Source organism: Monodelphis domestica, chromosome 3 (assembly GCF_027887165.1).
Source record: "Monodelphis domestica isolate mMonDom1 chromosome 3, mMonDom1.pri, whole genome shotgun sequence".
NCBI classification, from domain to species: Eukaryota; Metazoa; Chordata; class Mammalia; order Didelphimorphia; family Didelphidae; genus Monodelphis; species Monodelphis domestica.
The window spans coordinates 73,789,786-73,817,377 of NC_077229.1; the positions used below are offsets into that span (position 1 = coordinate 73,789,786).

Consider the following 27,592-nt stretch of genomic DNA (forward strand, 5'->3'; position numbering starts at 1 on the left):
AAGTAGAAACTAATGTTCACATATACACACATATGTATATTATATAACTAGCATGTATATAGAACTTTAAAGCTTGCACTTCACCACCTTATCTGATTTGCCTCTCAGCCACCCAGCAAGGTAGGTGCTTTTAGTATTCCCATTTGACAAACGAGGAAACGAGCTGAGTGCTCTGGGTCTGGCTAAAGAAGTGTCTGAGGTAGTATAAAACAAAATCAAACCTCCCAAGTGGGGAGCAAAGCTTCTAGCTGACTGCCCCATCTCCTTCACTGCCCCCCCCACCTCCCTTCCTTGAGTCTTCTTGCTTTTGCTGTCTCACAGACGATTGGGGGTTTAGTCTACTTCAGCCCTAATCTAGACTCCCTGGACGAGAGCAGATTCCCTCTGTCATCCTCCAATAGGTTTGAGCTAGTTACGACGCCCTTATCTTCACTGGTACCCCTTGGGAGGGAACACACTGATGTTGATAAGGGGGCACCTGCCTTTGGGGATGGCTGCATGCCCAGTGTCATATAGTGCCAGCCTCTGACACTCTCAGGGTGCATCCTCAATGACACACTGTCATGCTCACACTGACAGTCACAAACACAGGCAGCCCAGCAGTGGGCTGAGGGCCACAAATGTAGGAACTGCCTGGGGACCCTCCTCTTGGCCAAGCTCCCAGGCTCTCAGCTTCCCACCCAACTGGTAGTCCAAGGAACAAAGACCCACCCTGGTGTTCTGCGTCCTGAGGCACATGGGCAAGGCAGATTAAGGTTTCCAGATGCTACCTCTTCCCTGGATATTAGCAAGATGAGAACAAGGGTATATGGCAGAGGATGAAGAGATAATCAAGGGCAGAGATCAAGTTGGGCTTGCCAGCAGACAAACAGACCCTGGGCTGTGGGCAGAGGCATGATAGCCATTGTGGTGGGTGCCTAAAGGCCCCTGCCATTCTCAGCTGCCCATATCTGGCCTGGGTCCCCTTGGATCTTTCCTCTTTCAGGGTAGGAGCAGGCACAGTCACCTTCTGGCTCACCGGTATTCCTCTGGCCTCTGGGCAACAAGGTCAAATTGGCTTCCAACCTAGTCCCTTAACCCCATGATTGCCCACAAGTCTCTCAAGGGATTCCCCTAGCCAGGTCTGCTGATTTGAGTAGGGATTTGGTTTGGTGATTGGAGATATCTAGTCTTGGGGTCTCAAAAGTTGGAACCAGATCTGGATTCTATCTACTCAATTTGGGTGAGAGTTCCACCTTGGACTCCAGCTATGGGAAACTAGACTTTCCTTACCCTTTCTCAGCCTTGGTTTCCTTATTCATAAACTAGTAATTATTTTTTAAATTGCTTTCTAAACCTTAGAATGATATAGAAACTGTTTATAACTATTCCCCTGGGGATTCGGTGCTTTCAAGGAAATGGCACGGGTCAGGGTCTGGCACCTCCCTGGGGTCCCACAGCCAGAGGGCCCTGGGCCCCAGAGCCCCTTCCAGGAAACTGAGTGGCCAACACAGCTGGGGTGGAGTAGAGATTAGTCACCAGGCCAAGTCAGCCCAGGGAGCTGTTTCAGGGAAGGAGGGAAGTGGTGCTGACAGGAAACAAGGGGGTGGGGATGGGGGGGGGGGAAGGTGGAGGAGGTGACTGGGGAAGCCAGTCAGGGGACCCTATGTAGATAGGATCAGTCCAGCTGTAAACACTGGCCAAATTTCCTCTAAGTACTGGAATAGGAAGGAGGGAACAAGTGACAAAGGGTGTCCTTTACTTTGGGAATGGAAAGGGGGAAGGGGATGATCCCATGAGGGATACAAAAGTAGGCCCCAAACCAAATCAGAAGTGGGGGGGAGGAGATTGAGACCATTCTTATGTTCTTGAATACTCAGATCCAGCTCCATGAAGCCTACCCAAGATAGTGGTTAGATGGGCTTGGGGTCCAAACCAGAAAGGGGATGTGGGACAGTCCCTGGAGCTGTGGCAAGGAGGGGGAATCCAGGGGATGGTTCAAAGGGGCCCTAGGAGGCCCTTGAGGAAGAATAGGGGCATTAGCTCCCAGGGAAGTGACTCATCCTCCTTGATTCTGAGCATTGCCAACTTAGGAAGCACTGACAGGCCCTTCCTTCCCTCTCTGCCACCCCCCCCCAACTCTTTATAATCTCTCACACCTGCCTGTCATGGGGCCAAAAGACACCCACTCTTCAAGAAATGAGAGGGTTGGAAAAGATGAACTCTACAGTCCCTTCCTGCACTAAATACTATGATCCGGTCCTTTGGGGTTTTCCAGAATGTCGCAGTGGGAAGAACACTGGGCTTGGCATTCAGGAGATGGGGGATCTAGGCTCAGTTCTCTCTGAGGCCTCTTCTAGATTCTGAGAATTCTGGCCCTATCTAAGTCTCCACTTCCTCAGCTGTGAGATAGGAACAAGTAAAATGCCCACAGAGGCCTAAAGGGACAATCTTGGGCTATATATTACCCACATGAGAGCAATTATCTTTTAGAAACACAAAAGTACTAATGGTGGGAGAACCCATAAAACAGAGAATGTTGGAGCAGTGAGGGTCAGGCCTAGAAGGACCTTCAGACCAAGGAATGCCAGAAGTGTGTTTGTGTTGGAATCATTAGGACATGGACACACACAAAGAAAATGTAGCACTTTAAAGCTTACAAAACACGTTAGAAATTATTTCATTTACCCTTCATGGCAATCCTGGGAGGCAGGTGCTTATATCCATTTTATAGTGAACACTATGGCTGAGACAGGTCAGTCAGAGCTGGAAGGGCCTTTACCACACAGGATATTCAGAGATGAGAGGGGCCTTAGAACACAGAATGTCCGAGCTGGGACAAGCCCCTAGAACAGAGGATGTCCAGCCTGGCAGGGCCCTTAGAACACAGAATGCCAGGGCTGAAAGGAACTTTTAAACAAAAAATATCAGAGCTGGGAGGAACCTTAGACTCCCTAAGGTCAGACACTTAGAGATCACCTGGCCCAATGCATTCAGGTAACAGAGGGGCAATTAAACCACAGCAACCGCTCACAGGCCCACAGCTATAGCCGAACAGAAAGCAGGAGTCTTGAGACTCAGTGTGCCTCAAGAGAGCTTCTCTAGGAAAAAGGGAGGGACTGGACTGGAGAACAGGAGGGAGCCTAGAGCTAAGGAGGGTCCTGGGCTTTTGGTCACTGGCTGCTTGGTGATGGGGTGGCAGGACACCAGGAGTACTGAAATCAGATTGGGGGGGGGGGGGGGGGGGGACACGCAAACTAAAGGATCAGGAATCCTGGAGCTGAGGCTGGGATGACCTGACAGCAAGTCAAGTCAGCTTAAGCCTCCCTGGCTTCTTCCACCATACACACAGGCAAAGAACACACAAACATGCACACACCAGCAGACACATGCAAACATGCACGGTGTGCAAACATGTTCACACACATGTAAAGACACATGTGCACATGCATGCATGTAGGCGGGCACCCCAATTAGACACACACGGGCAGGGACTGGTGACACACACAAAGAAACACTCACACCCCTTCCCCGAGCCGGCAGAAGAAGCTGAGGGCCCCAGGCAGATAGACCAGGATGGGACCTTTATTTCCTAGGCTTTCCCATCAGACAACAGGAGGCTCCATACCTGGGTCCAGTAAACTCAAACGTGGGGGGTGAGAAGAGGGCTGCGCTCACTGCAGGCAGGGGGCAGCATGGATTGAGCAGAGGGCCTGGGGACATGAAGATGCTTTTGCCAAGGCAAGGGGGCACATTCCCCTCCCACTTAATATAAATCAATTCCCTGTCCACAATGTACCCTAGCCCCATGCCAGGCAATCCTGAGGCTGAACCTAAGGAAGGATAGGAAATTCCCCCCAGAGTGGGGCAGAAAGTGCTTCGGGTCTTCTCTGGGCCTTTGGGCTCCTGCCAGAAAACTTTCAGGGCATATACCAGTTCAAGAGCTCCAGGCCTGGCCAAGTGACTGGAGCCTAAGAATACTAGCAGTTTCCCCCTTCCCTGTGGGCAATGGAAAAATACCCACTTCTAAGCCCCACCCCCCATCTCCACTGCAACATTCCCCCAGAGAGTTGAACTGGTGCTGAGGTGCCTTTGAGGTACTTCCATTGGTCTACCATCCCCTTGCCCATGGGGGGCTATGTGAGATCTTTTAGCTGGCCTCCAGGTATCTGCCCAGCTCTGGTGGGGAGGACTGAAGAGGGAGGGAGACAGATGCCCCCTGACTGGGTGGTCCATTCTCTTCATTCATTCATGGAGACTGACCTAATACTAGGTCATCGCCAAGGTGGAACATGAGCTGAGGCGTGTCAGACTTTGGGACAGGTAAAGGGCGGGGAAGATGCAGGCCTGGGGCTGGAAGGTACAAGGGAGCCCAGGTAGGCAGTAGGCAGCATCCGTCTGTCCCGGTTTTCAGTTTCTGGCAGCGATGACCACAGACAGAGCCACACCCCCAAGGGCTACAGCAGTTGCCCCAAAGAGCCACTTCCATGGAATGGACTGTAAAAGCAAGGGGAAAGGGAAATGTTTAGGTGCTGCTCCTCCTTTCTCTGGCCTGAGCAACCTACCATCCCTCCAACTCTGTCCTCAGTTCTACCAAGAGGTAAGAGGTAGGTCCAGATCTGTAACCAGGAAGATAGACCTAGCCCTGAGCTAGAGAAAAGGCCCAAATCTTTAGCCTAGCATTCCCTTTACAGTTTTCTCTCTTTCTGCCTCCTTGTCCACACCTTCTTCTCTGGCCAGGCTGCTTACCACCCAATCCCCAGAACATCCTCATGTCACCTTCCATGCATTTGATCACTCCATTTCTCCTACTTGGGAAGTCTGTCTTTCCCTCTTTCTTCTGCCTCTCCAAATCCTTTCTCTATGTTTAGATACTCAGCTCAAAGCTATCTCTTCCAGGAAGCTTTTCATGATACCCCCAGACCACAGGGAGCATTAACTCCTCTGGACTCATAGGGTACTTGGCAATATAATCTTGGGACCTTGTGACAGCTCTTGAAGTGTTGTTTGAGTTTTCCTGTATGTGTGTCCCTGCCTCTTTCACTAGAATAAAAACTCCCTGAAGGCACAGTAGAGAGAAAAGTTATTTGGTTTTCCCCTTTCTCCAGAGCATAGCCCAGCAGAGTGCTGGTCACAAAGGAAGCTCTCCATAAGTGCTGATGGACAGGGACCAACAGAAGCAGAGCTGGACTTACTCTGCCCTGGGATTTCCCCTAAACATCCCCTAGGTTCTCCCCTTCAAGCCTTTCCTGTCTATCACAGGGCAAGGACAAATACAAGGAATTCTACAAATGAGCTCGGGGAATCTCTGCCCAGATTTGGATTTTGGTTCCACTAATCTGATGACCTCTGATAAGTCCCCTTCCCAAACTGATGAGTCCCTTTATTTCTTAGTTTCACTTTAAGATGATAATATCAGCTGGTTTCAAAACTCTCTCTCCATTAAAAAGTCTTTCCTGGCTCTCACATTCTAGGCTCTAAAGGCACCTCCGCCACACTCAATTCTGACCACACTCAATTCTGACATTTTCATGGTTTAAGATTTTTCTGAGTTCTCATGAACATTATGAGGTCCCTCCCAATTCTGACATCCAGGTTCCTAAAAGTCATCTCCCCTCCCAGCTGACATTCTTGGTTTATCTCTACAGTCTAGATTCTCCTACTGCTGACATGCTAAAGTCCCTTCAAGCCCTAAAATTCTATGACTGTGATGCCAGTAAGTTGGCTCTGAGCCAGCAGAGCTAATGAAGCTGTGTCCCCACAGCCTGGCACTGCCAGGGATGGCAATACTTGCCAGCACAAAGAGGCCCCAAATATTCCTATCAAGTTCTAGTCAGATCAGGAAGCTGAACAGTAGAAAAAGGCTCTGGCCTCCATGGCTCTCTGAGTCCCTTACCCGGGGGCCCTTGGTGGTGCTCTTGGCAGGCAGTCCACTGCCACCAGCAGTGCCGAGCATCTTCTTGTACATAGCTGTCTCTGTGTGCCTCTGGGCAGCATGCTTTTTCACCAGCTTTGAGAGCTCTGAATGAATAGTCTGCAAGAGGAATAGAGAAGGAACAGAGAAGACCACACCAACAAGTGTTGGGGAGGGATGAAAGCAGGGGTGAAAGAGACCCCAAAACCCTTAGATAAGCAGTAAGGGAATCCCCATTCAGGGCCTCAGTTTGCCAGTAATGAGAAAAGGGGATATAGAAGTAGCTACTGGCTTCCTAAGAAATAGCTAAAGGCAAGTTCTGACTTAGCTCAGTCTCACCCAGGATGCTTCCTGTTGTCTCATGGGGCTCCCCCTCCTCCTTGGCATAATGGACAATGGGGGCACCACTAAAATTTGTAAGAGTCAGAATAAGGGGGGAAATGCTGCTTCTGGATTTCCAGGAGAAAATAAAGTAAACCAGAATACAGAAAAGAGGAGGATACCTCCCTTCTCTCCTGGAAAGCCAACTTACAGAGTCCAGGGCCCAACTAGGAACAAACACACTTAGGATGAGACAAAGAAGAGCAAGCTGGTAAAGGGGCTGAGGCAGGAGGGGAAGCAGAGAACCTGGGAGAAGCTACTTTGCCTCCCTCTGTATCCCCACACCATTTCATGCAAGTATCTCCCTGGGCCTGTCAGTACCGGAAAAATAGAACTGAGGAGACTGCCTGGACCAATTTCATTTCCTATAAAGTAAGGGATGACACAATGTGCTCAAAGATCTTTGGCAGATCCTGAGTCCTGAGGCCCTCCCCACTCTAGCACAGTTCTAATGACCCTCCAAAGCTCTGACATGTATCCTAAGGCTTTCTTAGCTCTGATCTGTGTTCTAAGATAGATATCAAACTTGGACCCCTGGATAGGTATAGCCTGAATCAGATTAAAATGTAATTGAGAAATGTTTATCAAAATAAATAAAAATATAATGCAATGCAGATAGTGTTAATTTGCAGTTTTGTTTCTATTTGAGCTTAATACCACTGGTTCACTCACAAACTCAAGAGCTATATAACAGGCCTTAGAGGTCATATAGTCCAAATGCCCCTCATGTTATACATGAAGATAAACCCAAGAGATAACTGAATTTGCTCAGAGTCCCTCAGAGAGTAGATGGTAAAGCTAGATCAAACCCAGGTGCTCTGGCTTCAAACCCATTATTCCCTCCACTGCAGTACATCTTATGCCTTAGGATCTTATCCTCTCAAATGAAAAAAACTGGTGCTCTTTGGGTCTTCATGGGACAGGTTCAAGAGCAGGACCCAAAACAGATAGAATTCTTAGGTATGGCATGTGACAGGATAACACCCTTGAACTCTGACAATAGGGTAGGCATCTAGAAATAGCCCTATGATGGCCAGCACTGGTCAAGGTGTTGCAGGGCCCCACACTAGAAAATTTGGGGATGACTTCCTTTAAGCACACCCTAGTGATACCCAAAGCTGCCCACCTTCTGAAGGTCAAGGGCTCTCTGAACTCCGGCCTGCTGGGCAAACTAAGAGGTAGAACTGTGAGAGATCTTGTTTAGCCCTAAAGCCCCCATTTTACAAATAGAGAAAATGAGGCACAGGGAGGGAAGGGATTTGGCAACAGTCCCACAGGAGTAAATAGCAAAGCTGGGATCCAAATTCAGGCCCACTGACACCAAATGCAGCATTCTTTCTACTACTCCCGAGGGCTTCCAACAAAGAACAAACCAGGAGGGATAATGGGGGAGCTGTTGCTATAGGGGCAAGGAAGAAGGGCAGGAGACCTGAGCAGCTCCCTGAAGAATGGCTGGCCCCAGATGGGATAGAAGAGTCCACCCACACAATTACAGAATAGCATTGCTGGCAGGTCCTCAGGGCTCAACCCAAAAATGGATCCCATATGAAACACCCAGGTCCCTGGGACTGTACTTGGAAAAGAGAGCAGCTTCAAGGCAGCCCAAATAGGGAAAAATGCTGACAGGCAGCCTTGGACCTCATTGAATCTTCTACCCACTGTCCCTGGTTCTGCCCTTAGGAGCCAAACTGAAGAGATTGAATCCCTTTGCCCCATGAAGCTGGGGCATGGGCTACTGAGAAGCTTGGAAGACATGAGATCTCCAGATCTCTTGGCACCCACCCAGGTCCTTCCAAGATGCCAGCATCAAACAGATATTTACCTTGTTGGAAGGTTCCAGTTTGAGGGCAGCTCTCAGGATGGGGATGGCCTCAGCATACTCACCCTGTTGTGCCAGCACCTAGGAGACCAGGGATGTACTGAAACTCCTGATGTACTAGGGCCCAACCCTCACTGAGGCAAGAGAAAGAAAGCGTTTTGTCCCTCCTTTCCTCCAAATCTAGCCTCTCCCCAGGGAGAAAAAATTCTGGACCTCATTTTCCCCAGCTCTAATGCTCTGTGATCTCAGGGCCACCCCCTCTCTGACATTCTGTGTCCTAAGAGCCACCCCACTCCAGCACTGACAACCCATGTTCTCAGCCCTGATATCAGATGGTCTGTGATCACTCTCTCCCATAATAACTGGAAGCAAAGGACACAGAATGGTGTGATCTGGCTGCCCTGAAGAGGATAGAGGTTGACCTGGGGCAGGGTTGGCCAGGACTCACCTTGCCTTTCCGGAACAGGGCTTTGATGTTATCTGGTTGGTGGCTGAGCGCTAAGTTGCAAGACTGCAGGGCTGCACTGTAGTGGTCCAGCTTGAGCTGTGAGGCAGCCAGGTTGTTCAGACATTTCACCTTCAGCTCCAACAACTCGGCCTCCTCCTCTGGGCTCACATCAACTGGCATGGAAGTACAAAGGAAGGTAAAAGGACATAACCCTCCACACAGCCCACCCCAAGCCTCTGGAGAGGTAGAGGCCCAGCCTTGGCCAAGGCAAGACAGAGGATCAGTGGCAAGAGCCAGGTGGCCCCACCTGGGACTACTTCAGAGGCCCCAGGATCAAGACCAAGGAAGCCCCCAGGAAACTCCCTGAATATTCAGCCCCTTGGGGAATAGGGGACAAACCCAGGAGGCACCTTTGGAGCTGGCACTGATAGCCTTGAGTGCCAGGTCATAGGAGTTTGCAGCCAGGACGAAGTCAGCACGCTGGTAGTGGCCATTCCCACACTCTCGTTTGTGGTCAGCCAGAGTGATACGCTCTCGCCCATTCAGCAGCTCTAGGTCAGGCCCATCCACTGCGGTCTGGAGAGCCACCTCCAGGCGAAGGGTTGAGTTGGGAGGGATGGTGGGACTCCTGTAAGGCCAGCCCAAAATCTTAGAAGGCATCTGTCACAACTCCCAGACCTATGCTGAGAAACCCTCTACAGATTCCCGGAATGGGGCAGAGACAGTCTTCCAGCTTTTGTCTAATCCCCAGCTCTGGTTCACTTCCCTAGTGAACCAGAGTTCACTCTAGTTAGGAGTCCTAACTAGAAATGAGTGGTGAGACCAGGTCATCTCTAAGACGTGAGTCACCCAAGTTGATTCTAGAGCACAGCAACTCCCCCTATTAGAAAGCCTTTTTATAGACTCAGAAGGACAGGCAGCATCAGTTTTCCTGGGAACAGGAAGGGGAACCTCAGCCAGGGATGAGAAGAATAGTGACCTAGACTCTGTCTATTCTACTAGGAGAATCTGCCTCCTGCTGCTGCACCCAGGGTACTGGATGTTCTGATAGAAGGCTCCTGGCATGGAGAGAGGAGAAAGAGCCCAGACCAGGAATGTAGGACACCTGAAGGATCTTGTCATTAATTTACTTTATGAACTTGGACAATTCTCCTCTCTGGATTTTAATTGGATGACCTGCAATGTGAAGAGGTTGAACTAGATGTCTGTTAAAGGTCCTCCCAGTCCTGACATCCTGGGCTCTAAGGGCCCTCCCAGCTCTGACATTCTGTATGTAACCCCTTTGCCACTCTTTAGATTCCATATTGCTCTGTTCTCTAGGTCCTGGTTCCTGTCCCAGGAAGGCCAATGCTTGGACCTCCCCTCCCTCCAGCTCACCTGCCATGAGATCCAAAGCAGTATTTGGCATCTGCGATGATCAGGGCTGTTTCACCCACATTCATAAGCTGCACACTCAGATCCAAAGCCTTTAGAAACAAAGAAGGGGCCCAGATCCCAAAGTATGAATATCAGTGGGGTTAGGGGAAGGAGAAGCCTTCTCACAACTATCATGGGAGAGGTAGGTGCTTTTATTATTTCCATTTTACAGCTAGGCGAACAGAGGTACAGTGACTTGCCTAGGTTCATACAACTAGTAAGTGTTTGAATTTGGCCAAATTTGATTCAGATCTTCATGACTCTGTCACCAGCTGCTTCTATGGAAGGCCTCACATCCCAAAGCCCAGGCTGCCCCCCCCCCCCCAGATTAGCACCCTCATCACTATCACCCCTGTCCCCTGCTTCATAGCACCTGGAGAAAGTCACAGTCTCCCAGGGTGAAGGTGATACTCGGCTGCTCCTCCACCTGTGTTCCATCTTCTTCTAGTGAGATCTTCAGATGCACGGTCACATCCTGACCCTTGGTGGGCCGTTCAGCTCCAGGTGGTGCAGCTACTAGAATCTTCTTTTTAAGCAGTCCATTACCTATGAGAGAGAGAAAGGGCAAGGAGACATGCCAAGGGTGAGCAGTGGGGCCACTTGGTTTTCAGTTCCAAGCCTGTAATGCCAAGTGTCTGAAGGAGAAGAACCACGGCTGTCCTGGGTGGATCCCTAGGGAGTGAATCCATAGAAAGGCCCAGATCAGAGTCCCCCAGGAAGGACTACTCACATCCCTGAGATCCCAAGTCAGTCAGGCTTTCACTTAACCAACAAGCACATGTTTAACACCTGCTATGTGCCAGGCACTGTGCTGAATGTTGGCATACATGAGGAGTGTCTGCAGAGCCAGTGCACTGCCAGGAAGGTACAAAGACTGGCTGAGAGGGTGATGAGAACCACACCTGGAGCAAGGGCACGTGGTCTCAAGGTTCCTGGGTAACTTTGGACAAATCATTTTCTTTCTCTGGACTTCATTATTTCCATCAGTAAAATATGAGGGGTCAGAAGAACATTAGACCAGACTTCACAACAAGGGAAAGCCCATCTAGAAAACATTCCCATCAACAGTGGGTATAACAGCAAAAAGGTGGACACAATAACTGGGCGAAGGCTGAACAGACTGCACCATGTGGATGAAATACAATATTATCACATGATGAGGAAGATCAAAGAAAATGGGATTCCTGGATAGTCTGGGCTAGGAAGGATTTCAATGCTCAACTAGTCAGACCCACATCTAAGAGAATCCCCTTGCCCAAAGCGGGAGGAGGGTCTTGTCAATTCTTAGTGGAGCTTTGGTGCTAGGGAAGCTGGATGTCCCTCATGGACAACTCCACCAGCAGCTTCCAGGACTGCCCTTAAAATTGACTTTTCCCTCCTTCAGCCACCTGAACATGGCTCTCATGCCTTGATCCAGGGGTCCCCAAACTTTTTACACAGTTCACTGTCCCTCAGACAGTTGGAGGGCCGGACTATAAACTATGAAGAAATCTGTATACCGATGTCTAGGATAGAGGAGGCTGCAATGCTAGCTGTGATGGGCCTGTCACACCTTTCACAGACCCATCACTGCCACCACTCTACCGGGCAGCGGTATACACAGTGCGGAATCCCCAGATCTCCCCTCACCATGCTGAGGTCTTCTATTTTGCAGCCACATAATCCTTTGCACGGAGCCTCTTTCTTCAGTTACTCTCAGAACAAGGCACCACCCAAAGGATTATGTCCCTGGAAGTAGTACTGTATGTGGGCATACACCAACAAAGAAAGAGGTGCCCCTTCTGGAAGTGTGGTGGGGATCAGATACATGGCCTCAGGAGGGTGCACAGGTGGCCCACAGGTTGTAGTTTGGGGACCCTGGCCTTGATCAGTCTCCTCTTCTCTAGGTTAAACAAACATCCTTGTCTTGGACACGAGGCTCCTCTCTCTGAAGTCTCAGGGGGCATGACCTCTGGGGGTTATATGGTTTGGTTTTGTTTTTTAACTCTTACCTTCTGTTTCAGTCTCAATTCTGAGAGGAGCAGCAAGGGCTAAGTAATGGGGGTTAAATGACTTGCCCAGGGTCACACAACTAAAAATTGTCTGAGGTCACATTTGAACCCAGGTTCTCCTGACTCCAGGCCAGGTTCTATATAGCCACTGTGCCAGCTAGCTGCCACCATTACACGCAGTTAAATAATAAAGAATTAGCCTATAAACAACTAAAAGTACAAGTTTTTTCTTAGCTAAATAAACTATCCTGCCATGTTTCCCTCTACACTTGAGGTGACTTTCTTTTTTAAAGCTTAATAATAATATTTTATATTTAACTATCTTAAATCCTACCTTCTTGATATATGCTCAACCTTCCAGCCTGGTTGGACCTTTCTGAAATCTGACTTTGCCATCCAGGGTGTGAGCTATACCTCAAGGCTCTGTGGCATACCTAGCAAATTCACTGAGTCATCCCTAAGGGTGAAACCACAGGAAGGTATAGACCAGAGTCCAATAGGAAAGGTCTTTATGCAAATCACTGATAAAATAGTGAAAGCAGCCCAGCCAGGGCTGTGCTGGAACTAGCTCTGAATGGCCTAAGAGTCAGTTGTTAAATTTTCAAAATGAGCATTTATACCTCAGCAATCAGGAAGCTCTACAAATTAAGGATTTTCTTTCTTTTTTTACAAATTTCTTCTCATTTGCTCCTCATAACAATCCTTGAGAGCAGGGACTGTTTTTTTGTTTTTTTTTTTTAATAATCCTAGCACATAGCCCAATGCCTGGAACACAGTAGGTATTTAATAAATGTTGATGGACTGATTTCTATTAATTCCTTATGTCTGTTATTTTTACAGTGAAGCACACTGGACTATGTTCACATACTACAATTTATCCAGTCATTGTGTGATCAGTGATCACATACTTTTAGTTCCATTGCTTCCAAGAAGAGGACTTGAAGGCTTTGTTATATGAGAGATCTTTCTATTTGTCATGGACCTCCTTGGAATACCTGCCCATGTTCCCAGTAGCAGATGACCAAAGAACAGTCCCTGCTGAATAAATAGTCAGTGACTTTTCTTACATAATTCCAAATTGTTTTTATAAAATAGATGCCAGCTCTCTTCTAATTCATTCTTTTTTCTACTTATTCCTCCACATCCTTTGCAATATTGATTGTTGCTGCCTTTTTTAACGAAAAAAAAAAAAACCTTTCATTAGAAAATTCAACTTCCCATCTCAAACACACCTACCCCTGAATTGAGAAAGCAAAATAAAACTCCTGTTACACACATGTCAAATAGAGCAAAACAGGCTTCCATCCTGGCCATGTCAGTCTCCAGATTCATGCTCTTCTTCTGGGTTATGTCCCTGTCACTGAAGAGAGGTTCCTTTTTTGTTTGCTCATCTTCAGGGTCAGAGTCTGAATACTCCCAGAGAGAATCTCTGGGCTGGTCCTGTTGCTGTTCCTTCTTGGAGTACAGAGTGTTATGTGATTCCAGGATATTGGCTTGGGCTCCCAAAGTAATGTACACACTGTTCCCCTGGTCTAAGCCCCACAATTTTCTGACCTGAGTTTGGGTCTAAGCAACAGGCCCAAGGGTTTGCCTCTGGCTGGAGTTCCAGCAGACTATTGCTGTACTCAGTCACTGTCAGTCCAATGGACTTTGTTCTAGGATTTCTGCCCTGATTATTTTGTTTGGGGCCATCCCCATTGAACCATGTGATCAAGAAAATGTCTTTTTTCTGTGTTTCTACTCCCACTGTTCTTTCTCTGGATGTGGATAGTCCCTCAGAACTGTCCTGGATCACTATATTGCTGCTAATGACCTGTTTCCTATGCCAATCTGGGCTAGAAAAATGACTCATTGTGATTTTTTCCCTTGGATTTTCTGATCAGGACTGCACTGAGGGAAGGTGCATTTTCTAGATCTGCTTAGAGAAACTGGAATAGTATTTTTTTCCTGCTACTTCACCATCTTGACTCTATCTCCCTATTACCATCTTTGTTCATCATTGCAAAACTGATAGGGGGACATGTGAAACCTCAGAGTTGTTTTATTTTGCATTTTTAAAATGACTGGTCATTCGGAGTTTTTTCAGATGGTCATTGCTAGTTTGCATTTCTCTTGAGAACTATTTCTTCATATCCCTTGACCACTTTATCTTTTGAAGAATAAAACAATTTTACATATTTACATAAATTCCCCATATATTTTGGATATCATCAGGCCTTTATCTTATCTTTTTATGAACAACTCTACCCCTTATTTAGTTACAAGTTCTTCCCCTAGCTATAGTTGTAAAAAATATCTCCTTCCATTCTCTCCTAATTTATGATTTTAGGCTGTAAATCTATTTGGATTTTACTATAGTATGTAGTATTAAAGTGCTGATCTAAACCTATTTTCTGCCAAATTTTGCCTATAAAATACTTGTTGAGGAACTTTCCTTTTCCTTTTCAATTAAAAATCCTTTTGATTAAATTTGTAAGATTGAAGACACGTTCTTGCCAGTCCCTCTTCAATCTCTGGCCAGAAACCATTTCTATATTTTAAGCCATGGTCTAGAAATCCAAAACCTGTTCTCAAATAACACCTAAACTTGCTCAACACTTTCCAAATTGGCATCTTCTGAACCACTTGCCTTCCATGAACAACAATGGTGAAAAAATACCACTTGTGGCCCAAGAGCTTCAGTTTCTTTTCAAAGAATACTCTAGAGCAACACTCAATAAATTCCTTCTGCTAGTATCATTTGTGCTCATGTGAAAATCAGAAGTGGGAAAATAATTATCTGATTAAAATTTCCATTGGCAGGAAGTGATGTGGAACAAACAAAACAGAACCAACAGAATAATAACACATGTAGTTACCATGGAAGCTACAACTATAAAAATGAATACAACTTCAAATGGCAAAAAAATCAAATCCTCAGATTGTCCCATAGACACTATTCCAAGCAACAGTTTTTGCTGTGGCAAATGCCTGAAAATAAAGCAGCTGCTCCTCAATTGTTAAATGACTATAAACAGATTGTGGTACATGAAGGCAATGGAATATTACTGTGCAGTAAGATATGGCAAATGTGAAGAATTCAAGAGAAACATGGGAAGACTTCTACAAACTGACAAAGAATGAAGTGAGAAGGAACTGGAGGACAACATGACAACAATGCAAACAGAAGCAACAATGAAATGAGACAGAATTTTCTTTAATTACAATAGTCAAAACTGGCCATTGCGGAAGTGCTGGGAAAATGCAGCTGGCTCTGTTACCTATAAAGGCAGAGACTATGGGTGAGGAAGCATTCAAATGTGGCCAACTCAACCAAGCACTGGTTTGGCTGGATGGCTTTTTCTTCTTTGAAAATGTTTATCATAAGGGAAAGCTCGCTAGGAAGGGGAATGAGAAAGAGGAACATAGTTGTAAATAATGTGATGTCAAAAACAACCCCAAAAGATTCAATAAACAAAAACACTAAAAAAAACAATGGACATGGGGGCCTCTAGGTGACTGGGTGGATTGAGAGTCAGGCCTAGAGATAGGAGGCCCTGTGGATTCAATTCTGACCTCAGACACTTCCTAGTGTGTGACCCTGCACAAGCCACTTAACCCCACTGCTTAGCCCTTACCAGTCTTCTGCCTTGGAACCAATCTGCAGTATTGATGCTAAGGCAGAAGGTAAGAGTTTTAAAATAAAAAACAAAAACAACGGTACATTGTTAAGTAATGTATAAAGTCCAGGCTCCTCCTTACTTTTAACAAAAGGAAAAGGATGATGGATGAAGCTGAAAGCAGTGCCAGTCCCCATCACTCTTCTTTTTCTTCTGAGGTGATGAATCATCCCTCACCTGTGATGCTGGAGCTCAGCAGGATGTGAGTGATCTGTCTCAGCATGGGACCTCTTCTCTGACCTCTCCACAAATCATATAGAGATGCCAGTGTTTAACAAGGGAACTGTTAACAGCTGCTCTGTTGGGTCTCTCAGAAGCCTGGTAGCCAACATACAGAGGAGCACTCTTCTTTGAATAGTTTCCCTCCCATTGCTTAGTTAAGGTGGTTTCTTGGGTTTGGATTAGCTGCTTCTTGGGGACAAGTTGCCCCATATGTATGGCAGCATGAAGTCAAAAGCATTCCTTATATCATTCTTGATGCCCAAAAGACCATTTCTCTGGCCACTGCTGAAATCTCTCTTCCAGCCAGGTTCTGATAAGATAACCAGCTAGAGTCTGTCTTGTTAGCTAGACAAAGGAAAAGAGCTTCTGGATCTGTTCTGCTAATTGCACAAGCAGATTTTAAATTCAATGGTTAGAAATACATAAATGAAGTTGCCTGCCCCAGGGTGGGAATTGATCCAAGCATCAGTTAATGTGAAAAGGATGGCTGGAGATGCTAGGTCCTGTAGGACCATCAAGTCTTTGCATCTCTTTACCACTTGAGTTGCCCAGGCAGTTGTTTCTAGGAGAACCCAACTCTATGGAAGATCCTCTGTAGTGGATGTCAGTGACTTCTTTATAAATGGATACCACCCAACACATCTGAGTGACATGAGCTTTCTATTTTCTGTTGACTACTGATTGAAGTAGGTAGAAGCATATGACAATCATGAACCTATTTGTCTTAATTAAAACACAAACTGACCTTCTTTCTTACTCCAGCAGTTTCTAGAGTCATGAAGCCCATTGATAACCAGGATCAGAAACATGAGGCCAGTGGGTCTAAGAGTAAATCATGGGTGAGCTGTAGGATTTTGTTCTTTTTACCTAGCCCAGATCCGCACATGACTTGCCAGAGGGAACTGAAGAACAGGATCCAAGTAGGAGATTCCCATCAAATCCTTCCCATCAAATACTTCTAAGTATTCACTGTCACATCCATGGGGACCAGGTTTCCAAGAGCTACCTGTGAGCCTGTTATATCCTCCATTATTCTCTGATCTCATTTCATTTATACTGTTTTCAGGGATTTCACACTATGGGGAATTCAACTGGAACTCCAATATAGGGTCACATGATGTCTTTAAACAACACTTAATCCTTGAAGACAACTATGAAGGGCATAGGTAGCACAGTGGATAGAGAGCCAGGCCTGAAGAAAGAAGGTCCTGGGTTCAAATCCAGCCTTAGGCAATTGCTATGTGACCCTGGGCAAGTCATTTAACCCCAAAGCTTAGTCCTTTATTACTCTTGTGCCTTGATGGGCAAACCTTCAAGGACAGGAAATTCAGGACCTTTCAAGCCAGCCCATTCCACTTTGGACCATCTCTTTAATGAAAGATATTTCTTGGCCTCCAGCCTCCAGCCTAAATCTGCTGCTTTACCCATTGCTCCTAGATCTGCCCTATGGGGTCTAATAGAACAAGGTCCCTCCACCCTCTACAAGATAGTCCTTGGAACAGATAATTGGAACAGATCAATTCTAAAATAGAAGGTAAGGGCTTAAGGGGGAAAAAAAGACAACTATCAGTTCCCTCCTGAGTTTTGTCTTTTATAAGCTAAACATTCCCATTTCCTTCAAATGATCTTCTTGATTATGACCATCCAGGCCCTTCATCATCCTGATTGCTCCCAGTTTATCACTGTCTTTCCTAAAATGTGGTTCCCACCACTGAATGTAGTACTGTGGAGATTGGGCAAAGGCAAAGGGCAGTGGGACTATCATATCCTTAGTCCTAGGAGATGAGCCCCTACCAATGCAGTCTTCATTTGGAGGTAGGAAGACTAGGTCTAAACCCCATCTCATATCTTCCTAGAGTGGCCTGTGTAACCCTGGGAAAATCACTTTCTGTGAGCTGCAGCTTCCCCCTCTGTAAAATGAAGAATGTGACCTATCTCAGCAGACACTGATGAGAAAATCATTATAAATTTTAAAGCAACAAACTAAGGAGTTTTATTACTCTGTCCAACCTTCAAAGGCTGCCATGCTGTAGGCCTTGATCAGATCTCTGCTCAAAAATTTCCTAGTCCCAACATTTAGTAATAGTAGATGCTTAAAAAAAAACATTTTTTTTTAAACCCTTACTTTCAGTCTTAGAATCAATAATACTAAGTATCAATTCCAAGGGAGAAAGAGCAATAAGGGCTAAAGAGATTGGGATTAATTGATTTGTCCTGGGTCACACAGCTAAGAAGTATCAAGCATAGATCTGAACCCAGGACTTCCCAAGTCTCTAGGCCTGGTTCTCCATTCACTGAGCTGCCCCACTTCCCCCCCCAAAAAACTGAAATAACAATATTAGCTAACATTTAGATAGTGCTTACTATGTGGGAGGGATTATGCTAAATACTTTATAATGATTTTATTTGATCAAAACAACCTTATTTCCTAAGTGCTCTTATTATCTCCATTGTATAGATGAGGAAACTCATCTGTAAGATAAAAAAATTGAGAACTTTGATCAAAGCAAGGATTAAGAAGCTCAGTGGATAGAGAACCAGACCTTGAGATGGGAGGTCCTGGGTTCAAATCCATACTTCCCAGCTGTGTGACCCTGGGCAAGCCACTTAACCCCCATTGTCTAGCCCATATCACTCTTCTGCTTTAGAACCAATACCCAGTACTGATTCTAAGACAGTAGGTAAGGGTTTAAAAAAAAAATCATCCATGGTAAATGGTTACTACAAAAATAAAAAGGAAACTAAAGGATGGAACCACCTCAACCAGAAGCATAAGTAGCGGGTTATATAAGCAAGGGCCATACTATTTTAAAATATAAATTCCCTTATAAAAATGTATAAGGGTAGCTAGGTAACATAGCAGTTAGAGAGCCAGACCTGCAGTCAGGAGGATTTGGGTTCAAATCTAGCCTCAGATACTTCTCAGCTATGTAACCTTGGGCAAGTTTCTTAACCTTAAATGACTAGCCTTTTTCTATCTTCTGCCTTGGAACCAATTTTTATTATTGATTTTTTAAATTTTTTTCCAAAACAGAAGAGCGGGTCAGTAAGAGCTAGGCAATGGGGGTTAAGCTACTTGCCCAGGATCACACAGCTAGGAAGTGTCTAGGGCCAGATATGAACCTAGAACCTCCTGTCTCTAGGCCTGGCTCTCAATCCACTGAACCACCCAGCTGCCCCCATTATTGATTAAGATAGAAAGTAAGGGTTAAAATAAAAACATATGAAGGAGAATGATACAAGGTTATAAATAGACATGGATAGTAGGGAGTAGTGAAAGAGGGTGACAATAAGGTAGCTCAGTGGACAGAAAGCCAAGCCTGGAAAGACGAGGTCCTGGGTTCAAATGTGACCTCAGATACTTCCTAGCTGTGGGACCCTGATCAAGTTACTTAAATCCCACTGCATAGCTCTTACTGCTCTTCTGCCTTAGAACCAGACATGGTATTAAGTATAAAACTCAAAGGTTACAAGAAAACTTGATGTGAGAACAAATCATTCCTAGGATGAAAACAGAGGATAAGAGATGAAAAATGGAAAACTTCTAAAATTTTCTCTAAAACCTCTTTGGGTGGAGCCCAACCCTAATATCACAGAACTCAATGAACCATGAGGGTACTAAGAAATGGTGAAAAAAGGAAAGAAAGATGCAAAGAGCAGCTGGAGTAGACTAAGCATCCAAAAAATGATCAAAGCTGAAGGCAACAGGGTTGAGGACACTGAGGGATCCATCCTTTAGGTAATTAAAAGAGCTAAAGATAGGCCTCATCAGACTGACTACCAAAGGAGTCTATGACTCAAAAAAAAAATATTCAAAACCCCTACAAGATCTTCCTGCCTGTGGATGATAATTGGCCAATAATGTCCAGTCCCAGATCTTTGTAGAGTCTCCTAAATGAGATGCACAATTACTCAAAAGTGTTTGGTCTAACTATCCACAAGGGAAAAATCACCTAGGAAAAAATGTCTACAATGCTGAGCATGATAAGCCACTGGATGGACAACTGGTATACTAGGACAAATACAGTGGCCTCCCACTGAAGATGCCCAGTAAGCAGAGCACAAAGCTACATAGGAGGGAAGAGAGGGAATTTGCCTTTGGGAAACTTCCAATGACCCCAAGCCTCTCCTCAAAACAAAAGCTTATCTCTTCCCCATCAACCTTCTGGTGATACTGAATAGCTGCTAGTCATGGAACACCAACCTACAAAGAATTAAACCTGCAAGGTCCTCCTAAGAGGAGTGGGAAAGGGCATGATTGCCTTGAGTCTGCAGTGACATATTACCAACATGGAGATGCTTATGGGGTAGCAGCAGAGATATATGACTAGGATAGAAGGTAGGTCACTGATGAGAGTGAAAGATAGGGATGGCTAGGTAGCATAGTGGTGAGAGTGCCAGGCCTGGAGTTGGGAAGACCAGTTCAAATCTGGCAGACATTTCCTAGCAATATGACCCAGGGCAAGTCACTTAACTCAAATGCCTAGCCCTTACCATTCTTCTCCTTAGAACTGATACTTGGTATGATTCTAAGACAGAAGGTAAAGGTTAAAAAAAGAGAGATAAAGAATGAAACAGCCAAAGAAAAGTCTCTAACATCTTAAATGGACTTCCGGTGGAATATTTAAAGTACCTACATCAATAAGATCCCATGTGATCCATTAAAGTATATAGAAGGGGGAATGCTAAAACCAAGATCCAGCCCAGGGCTGGGCTACTTGGGAAAGGACTTGATATAATGGGGAAACTACCAAGACAAAAGGATACTTAACATGTAATTAGGTGTGCTAGCCCCATCTAACTGGGACCAACATGTGCTTTAAGGTCTATTGTTAGTCTGAAACTTGAGTCGGAGATCTTCCTGGAGGCACACTCTCATGGGACAAAGGACAAACTGGGGGGGGGGGGGGGGGGGGTCTCCAGATTTCAAGTAGACAAAACCTTCAAATAGATCTGGAAAAGGTGCCAGATTGAATCCTAGTTGGAAAATCCAAAGAGAAAGGAGCCAGGCCTAGAGGCGGGAGGTCCTGGGTTCAAATTTGGCTTCAGACGCTTCCTAGCTGTGACCCTAACTAAGATCCCCACTGCCAACCCCTACCACTAGTCTGTCTGCCTTTGAACCAACACACAGAATTGATTCTAAGACAGAAGATAAAGACTAAGCAAAATGAAATGAAACAAAACAAAACTCGGAAAGGACTATGAGATAATAACGAATGAAAGAAGTAGAACCAAGAGAACATTATATACAACTTGAGATTAATATTTGAAGAATAATTTGTGAATATTCACCTCAAGAGAATGAACTGAAAAATTGAAACAAAAAGACAATCTAAATATACATAATGTTTGTTGGATGATGATGCCTTCTATAGTTTGGAGAGGGATTGGATATCTGGAAATTAAATTCTATTATTAAAAATTTTCATTAATAAAAAAGGAATACTAAAAGAAAATTGCCACAGAAAGAATCCACTAGTCACCTCCTAAAAGAATCCCAAAAGAAAAACTCCTAGGACCATTACAACCAAAATCCAGACCTTTCATAACAAAGAAAAAAATACTGCAAGCTGCCAGATCAAAAGAATTCAAATAGGAAGAAGCCATAGTTAGGATCACATAGTATTTAGCAGCCACTACTATAAAGAAACAGAAATCTTGGAATATGATATTCTGGGAAGCCATTGATATCAGATGAAAGCCAAGAATAATTTCCCCAGAAAATTTTAACATAATCCCATAGAGAAAAAAATGGACTTATAATGAAATAGAGAACTTCCAGGAATACTTGATGAAAAGCCCAGAACTGTGTAAAAACTCTTAAGTGCAAAGACAGGAGTCAAGAGAAACATAAATAGGTAAACACAAATGGATCATAAGGAACTAAGCAAGGATAAACTGTTCATATTCTAATATGGGGAGATGATACATATGTCCCCTCAGAGCCCTATCATGGCGGTGGGGGAGAATAGAAGGAATCTAATTAGACAGAGAGCTTGGATGTGGTTCTGTTATGTCTTGATGATCTTTTAAAAAGAATGGAAAGGGAGAGGAAGAGTACACTTAGGGGGAAAGGGAAAGGATAGTTAGGGGAAATTATCTCACATATAAACAAGGTGTACAAGTAGAAATTATCAAACAAGGAAAAGGATAGGGAGACAGTGACAACAAATCTCATTTTTATCTGACCTGGTTAAAGGAAAGAATAATAAACAATACACATGAAAGGAGAGAAATAAAAGAGAAGATAAATGAAGCTAGGAGTCACAATAGATAGAGCACCAATGAACAGAACAAGGAAAACAATGAATATAATGACAACAATACTGTAAGAAACAATCAACTTTGAAAACCTAAGAAACTCAACAGACCAAAGACCAGATTCCAGAGAAGTCATGATGAAACTTACTCCCCCCACTCCAATCAAACATGTGAGGGACTCAGGAAACAGAATGAAACATATGTTTTAGAATGGTCAATATGAAAATTAGTTTTTCTTGACCACATGTTTGTAAAAGGAATTTTGTTTTTTTTTTTTCAAGTAAGAAAGGCAGGTGAAAATGAAGGCAGATATTTGCTGACTACTGATTTGTCTGTGGTCACAAATACAGAGGTGAGATTTCAAACCCAAGACTTCTGGATTTCAAGTCAATCAATTAATAAAAATTAGGTAGTACTTCAGATAGAGCACCAGGCCTATAGACAGGACTAGGGTTCAAATGTAACCTCAGATACTTCCTAGCTGTGCAACCCTGGGCAAGTTAATTAAACCTAGTTGCCTACCCTTGCCACTCTGTCTTAGAATTGTTACTCAAGTAAGGGTTAAAAAAGTTCTTTACATAGGGGGCAGCTGGGTAGCTCAGTGGATTGAGAACCAGGCCTAGAGATGGGAGGTCCTAGGTTCGAATCTGGCCTCAGCCACTTCCTAGCTGTGTGACCCTGGGCAAGTCACTTGACCCCCATTGCCTAGCCCTTACCACTCTTCTGCCTTGGAGCCAATACACAGTATTGACTCCAAGACGGAAGGTAAGGGTTTAAAAAAAAAAGTTCTTTACATAATAATAATAATAAATAACATTTATTAAGCACCAGGCATTGAACTAAGCACCAGGGATACAAAGAGGCAAATCTCCTGTCCCTGAGGAAATTATACACACAGCAACCCACCTCATTCTCTCACTCACTGAGCTAATGATAGTGTTCATCCATATTGTACTTTAAACATTCTCATTTATATTTTTATTTGTTGTAAGGTCCATGATGGTAAAGACTATCTATCTCTCACTCAAGCTAAGGTGGCAGAGTAGGTTGGAAACTAAACCTGGAATCAGAAAGATTTGAGTTCAAATCCTGCCTCAGATACTTCCTAAATGTGCGACTCTGGTGAAGTCACTTAACCTCTGCCTGACTCCATTTTTTCATCTATAAAATGGGGTAATAATAGTATCTGTTTCCCAGTAGTGTAGTGAGGATCAAATAAGAGGTTTATAAAGTATAATAGAAATGCTATTATTATTATCCTAGTTTTTCATTCTCAAAGCTTTTTCAACCAAAGGGCCACATACCTGCAGCCCCAACCAGTAATGACTTAAATGTTTGTCTTGCACATGATATATATGCTGCTATAAGAGCAAGGATCATTTCGTTTTTGTAATACTCAGCACCTAACACAGTGCCTGGTACACAGTCAGCACTTAATGACTGTTGAATGACAGCGAACACATAAGAAATGTTTGTGGAATAAATAAAATGACCAGTAACCAGCCCCACCACACTTCCCAAGCCTGGAAGCTCCAAGACTCTTACCCAAGATATCCAGCCACTCCTCCTGGGGGGATTCTGATTGCTCTGTCTCTTCAGATGATGCAGGATGAGATTCAGTGGGTCCCTCATTTGGGGCTGCTCCCAGATCCTCCAAGGGGGGCAGCTCACTCAGATCATCATCATCTTCCTCCTCTTCAGCTCCATCTAGGACCTCAAAATCCTCACTAGCATCCAGTTGGGGAGCCCCAGAAGGTATCAGAGTAATAGGACCTGGGTCTGCAGTTGTGGGTTCAGCTCTGGATGCCATGGTTCTTCAGGGATGCTGTAGGTAAAGGGAGATAGAAAGGTAAGTAAGTACAAATCCCAATCAATTTCACTGGACCAAAGCTGTCTCTCAACTTGAACCTTCCTTGTTTGGGGCAGAGGGTATTACAGTTACAGTATTACTTGTTTTTTTATGTTAAGAATAAAAAGGGGTCTGGCCAGAGTTATAAGCATCTATTAATAAAATGAAAAAATAAAATGAGAAGAGATATGGATATATTTCCCTTAAGGAAATATTAATGACTAGGATAGAATCTCTATTTGGCTGGCTAAAGCTATATATATATTCCTACTGTAGCTGTCTAATACCTATCACAGAAGTAACACACCTAGCTTTTCTAACTTTTTCCCAGCCCACTCCTTTTCACACTTCATGCCCTTGGGCCAAACTGTTCCTCTTTCCTGAGGGCTGCCTCGGGGACATTCACTCTGCCACATAGTCCCCCCCACCTTAACTGTTGGCTTTCCTGCTGATTCCAGGGTACAGGTAAGAGCTTGGATTTTGACCCTGTGATCAATATTCCCTAATTTCTTTCACACATTTACAATTAGGGGAGAAGGGTAGAACACAGTATCAGTATCTTAGAAGTAAAGGATACACTGTATTTGGTCTCAGAAGAGCTGGATAGGAATTCCAGTTCTATCACCTGACCCTGGGCAAGTCTTACTCTCCCCAGGATGTTGTTTCCTCACCTGTAAAAATGAAGGAACTAAGGGGTAGCTAGGTAGCTCGGTGGATAGAGCCAGTCTTGGAAACAGAAAGTCCTAGGTTCAAATCTAATCTCAAAATACTTCCTGGCTGTATGACCCTGGGCAGGACACTTAAAAGTCTTTACTGATCTTCCACTTTGGACCTGATACTTAGTACATTCTAAGATAGGACATAAGAGTTTAAAAAAATAAAATAAGGCCCTGGTTCAGTTCTACCCCTTGATGACTATCAAATCCCTGCCATTTTGCAGACTTTTTAAAAAGTGGGGTAGAAAGAGAAATCTTGTCCAAAGTCCACAAACTAGGGCTGAGCTGGAAATAGATCACAATTCTTCATATATTTGGAACTCCAGGGATCTTTCTAGTTAGCCACCCTACTAGCTCAAGACTGATCAATCACCTAATTCTCTGGCCCCTATCCTCATTATTGGGGTGGAGGGGAAGGCTGCTTGGGGTCTGGGATGGGACAGGGGTAGGAGCAGAATGTGGCTGTTGGGATATGTTCTGCCAGATTAAACATTTACCTGATTAAATGACCTCTGCCAGCATCTGTGCAGTGGGGTGGGGGTGGGGATGGGGGTGAGGGTGTCAGAGGGATTCCAGCAAGTATGGAGGTAGGAGGGTGGGAAGGAGAACACCAAGAATGCGATTAATCCTTCCCTTCAATTTGGAGATCTGAGGTCAGACCCTTGCTCTATGGGGCGGGGTGAAGGGGTGAAGTGGAAAAGGGAAGGGAAGGTATCATTGATCAGAGAACATCTAATTATCGAGAGTCAGAAGACTCAAGAGTCCAATACCAGCTCTGCCATAGACAAGCAATCCACAGATGACCTTGGACAAATCACATCCCCACTCTGGGCCTCGGTCTCCTCCTCTGTAAAAGGGGGAGTCTCCTCCTCTGTAAAAGGGGGCTGGGTCGGGGCGTTGGACTAAACGACCTGCGGGATCCCTTAACTCTCTAAATCTACGATCCGGACCCCGTTGAGGGGTCTACCCACACCCACAGGAGGGGACAGTAGTACCCCCCCACCTCCCACCAGGAACTGGATGGGCAGGACCGGGACACCTGGGACTCTGGGATAAATCTAGACTGCACCCCCCGCGCGGCCAAGGAGGGGCCCCAACGGCGGGGCCAAGGGCTACCCCGGGTCCCCCGCCCCCACCCTGGGCCCCAGGCCGCGTTTCCAACCCCCGACCAGCTCCAGGCTCGAACAGCCTCTTCCGCCCAAGCCTCCCCAGCCATCCCAGGTCCCCGGGAGTTACCGAGGTCCCTGGGCCCGGCTCCCCCGGGGACACGTGGCACCAGCTCGGGACCCCCAGGGTCCTGCGCCCCCCCCCCACCCCCAGCAGCAGCTGCTGCCGCCGGGCCTCGGGAATCAGCTGCTCTAGGCCCGCCCTTCTAGATTCTCATTGGTTAGGTCTACCAGAAAGGTTTCTCCTATTGGCAGGCACATCTATCGTTCTAGGCGGAAGACCCCGCCTCCCTTCTGCTTTGGTTTCCAAGGTTTTGGAAGCTCTTAAAGGGACCGAAGCTCAATTTGCGCGTGCGGAGGTCACGTCCGAGGCCAGGGCCCCGTGGGCGGGGCCAAGACCCCATCTAGGGCTAGTCTTGAGTCTGTTCCATTGCTCTGGCTCTCGAGAGCTTTCGCTTCTCGGAAGTGGGCCACAGCTACGAATTTAGGCTTCATTTGTGTTAATTGACTAGTCTAGGGAGTGATGGAAAACACGTTAATATCCAAGATTAACCTTAAGAGTGTCCCACTGCAATTCGTCTTCCCCTCTCCTGCAGAACAATATTTAGGGTTAATCTATTGATTAATAATATGTATCTAACTGGGCATGGGCAGCCTTCCTGGTGAAAGCCACGCCCGAGGCAAGTTACAGTTTTTATAGTGAGAGGTAAAAAGGTAAAATGAGCTTATACAAAGCTAATGAGGGATATATGGCCTGAAGTGAAATGTGGCCTTAATGACTGGGGCAGACTGACCAGGGAAATCAAGTCTTATCGGACACAAGCCAGATGTATCATCTACTGGGGAGGGTGGACATTCTTTGTATATCTTCTCCTAAACCTGACTCATCTCGTCCTTGAGGAATCATCCCCTGCCCATCTGTGGTTACAGCCTGGGAAAGCACATTCCTTAAGCCTGCTTTTTATATGGGAAAATATAGTTTATTGATTACTACCGTTACCAATTGATCAGGGACTTTATTTTACTCTATCTCAATATGCCCAATTGAATGGATATATTCTATAATTCTATATTTATATTATATATGGTACATATGATCACATATGATACATATGTGAAATGTGTGCACATAAACATTAAATCTTTGTATATAAAATCTATTTTGACCATTTTTGTTTTAATTGAAACGGGCAGATTACTCAACACACTTAAGAATTAAATAAAATGGAAATAGCTTAACCTGCTATAGCCACCAGCCTTCCTCCTCTCCTCCCATCCTCCTCTCCCTCCTCTCCCCACATTTTTGAGATTATACATTTAGAGGCAGAAAAGATTTTAGAACCCATCTAGTCCAACCTACTCCTTTTACAGCCCTAGAGGAACAAAGTGAATTGATCAAGGTCACAAGGTACTTATGTAATGAAGTTATCTGTGTTTATACTCCTAGAGGGCAAGGACTATCTCTTTGGTTTTTTTTCCTCCAAAAAAAAATGCTCATTTATGCCTTTTTAAAAACTATGAGAATCATCAGTTACCTAAATCTCTGAATATTTTGTTACAAGGGATGGCTCACTTAGTAAAGGAAAAGGGAGCTGCCCGGTGAGTGGATAGCCTCAGACAGTAACTGTGTGACCCTGAGAATGTGTCTTGACCTCTGTGTGCCTCAATTTCCTCCTCTGTAAAATGAGAATAATAATGTTAGTGCCTACCTCTCAGGGTTTGTGTGAGGATCAAATGAGAAGGCACATAGCAAGCACTATATAAAAGTTAG

The 27,592-nt window shown here is 45.1% G+C and overlaps 1 protein-coding gene across 2 annotated transcripts; it reads right to left on the minus strand.

Annotated features, from left to right (window-relative positions):
- Window positions 1-3,548: 3,548 nt before the first annotated feature.
- FKBP8 (FKBP prolyl isomerase 8) lies at window positions 3,549-26,079 on the minus strand. Of its 2 annotated transcripts, none has more exons than XM_001369366.5 (9): window positions 25,892-26,079; window positions 23,636-23,915; window positions 10,331-10,503; window positions 9,919-10,007; window positions 8,952-9,169; window positions 8,542-8,714; window positions 8,097-8,174; window positions 5,876-6,013; window positions 3,549-4,476 (listed from the first exon to the last, which is right to left on the minus strand). In XM_001369366.5, the coding sequence occupies exons 2-9, from the start codon at window positions 23,898-23,900 to the stop codon at window positions 4,390-4,392; spliced, it is 1,221 nt and encodes a 406-aa protein (XP_001369403.1). In that variant the 5' UTR covers window positions 23,901-23,915; window positions 25,892-26,079; the 3' UTR covers window positions 3,549-4,389. The 2 variants fall into 2 exon arrangements, with proteins under 2 accessions (XP_001369403.1, XP_056678116.1); XM_056822138.1 differs by lacking the exon at window positions 25,892-26,079 and adding an exon at window positions 25,153-25,172.
- Between the last annotated feature and the right edge of the window lie 1,513 nt (window positions 26,080-27,592).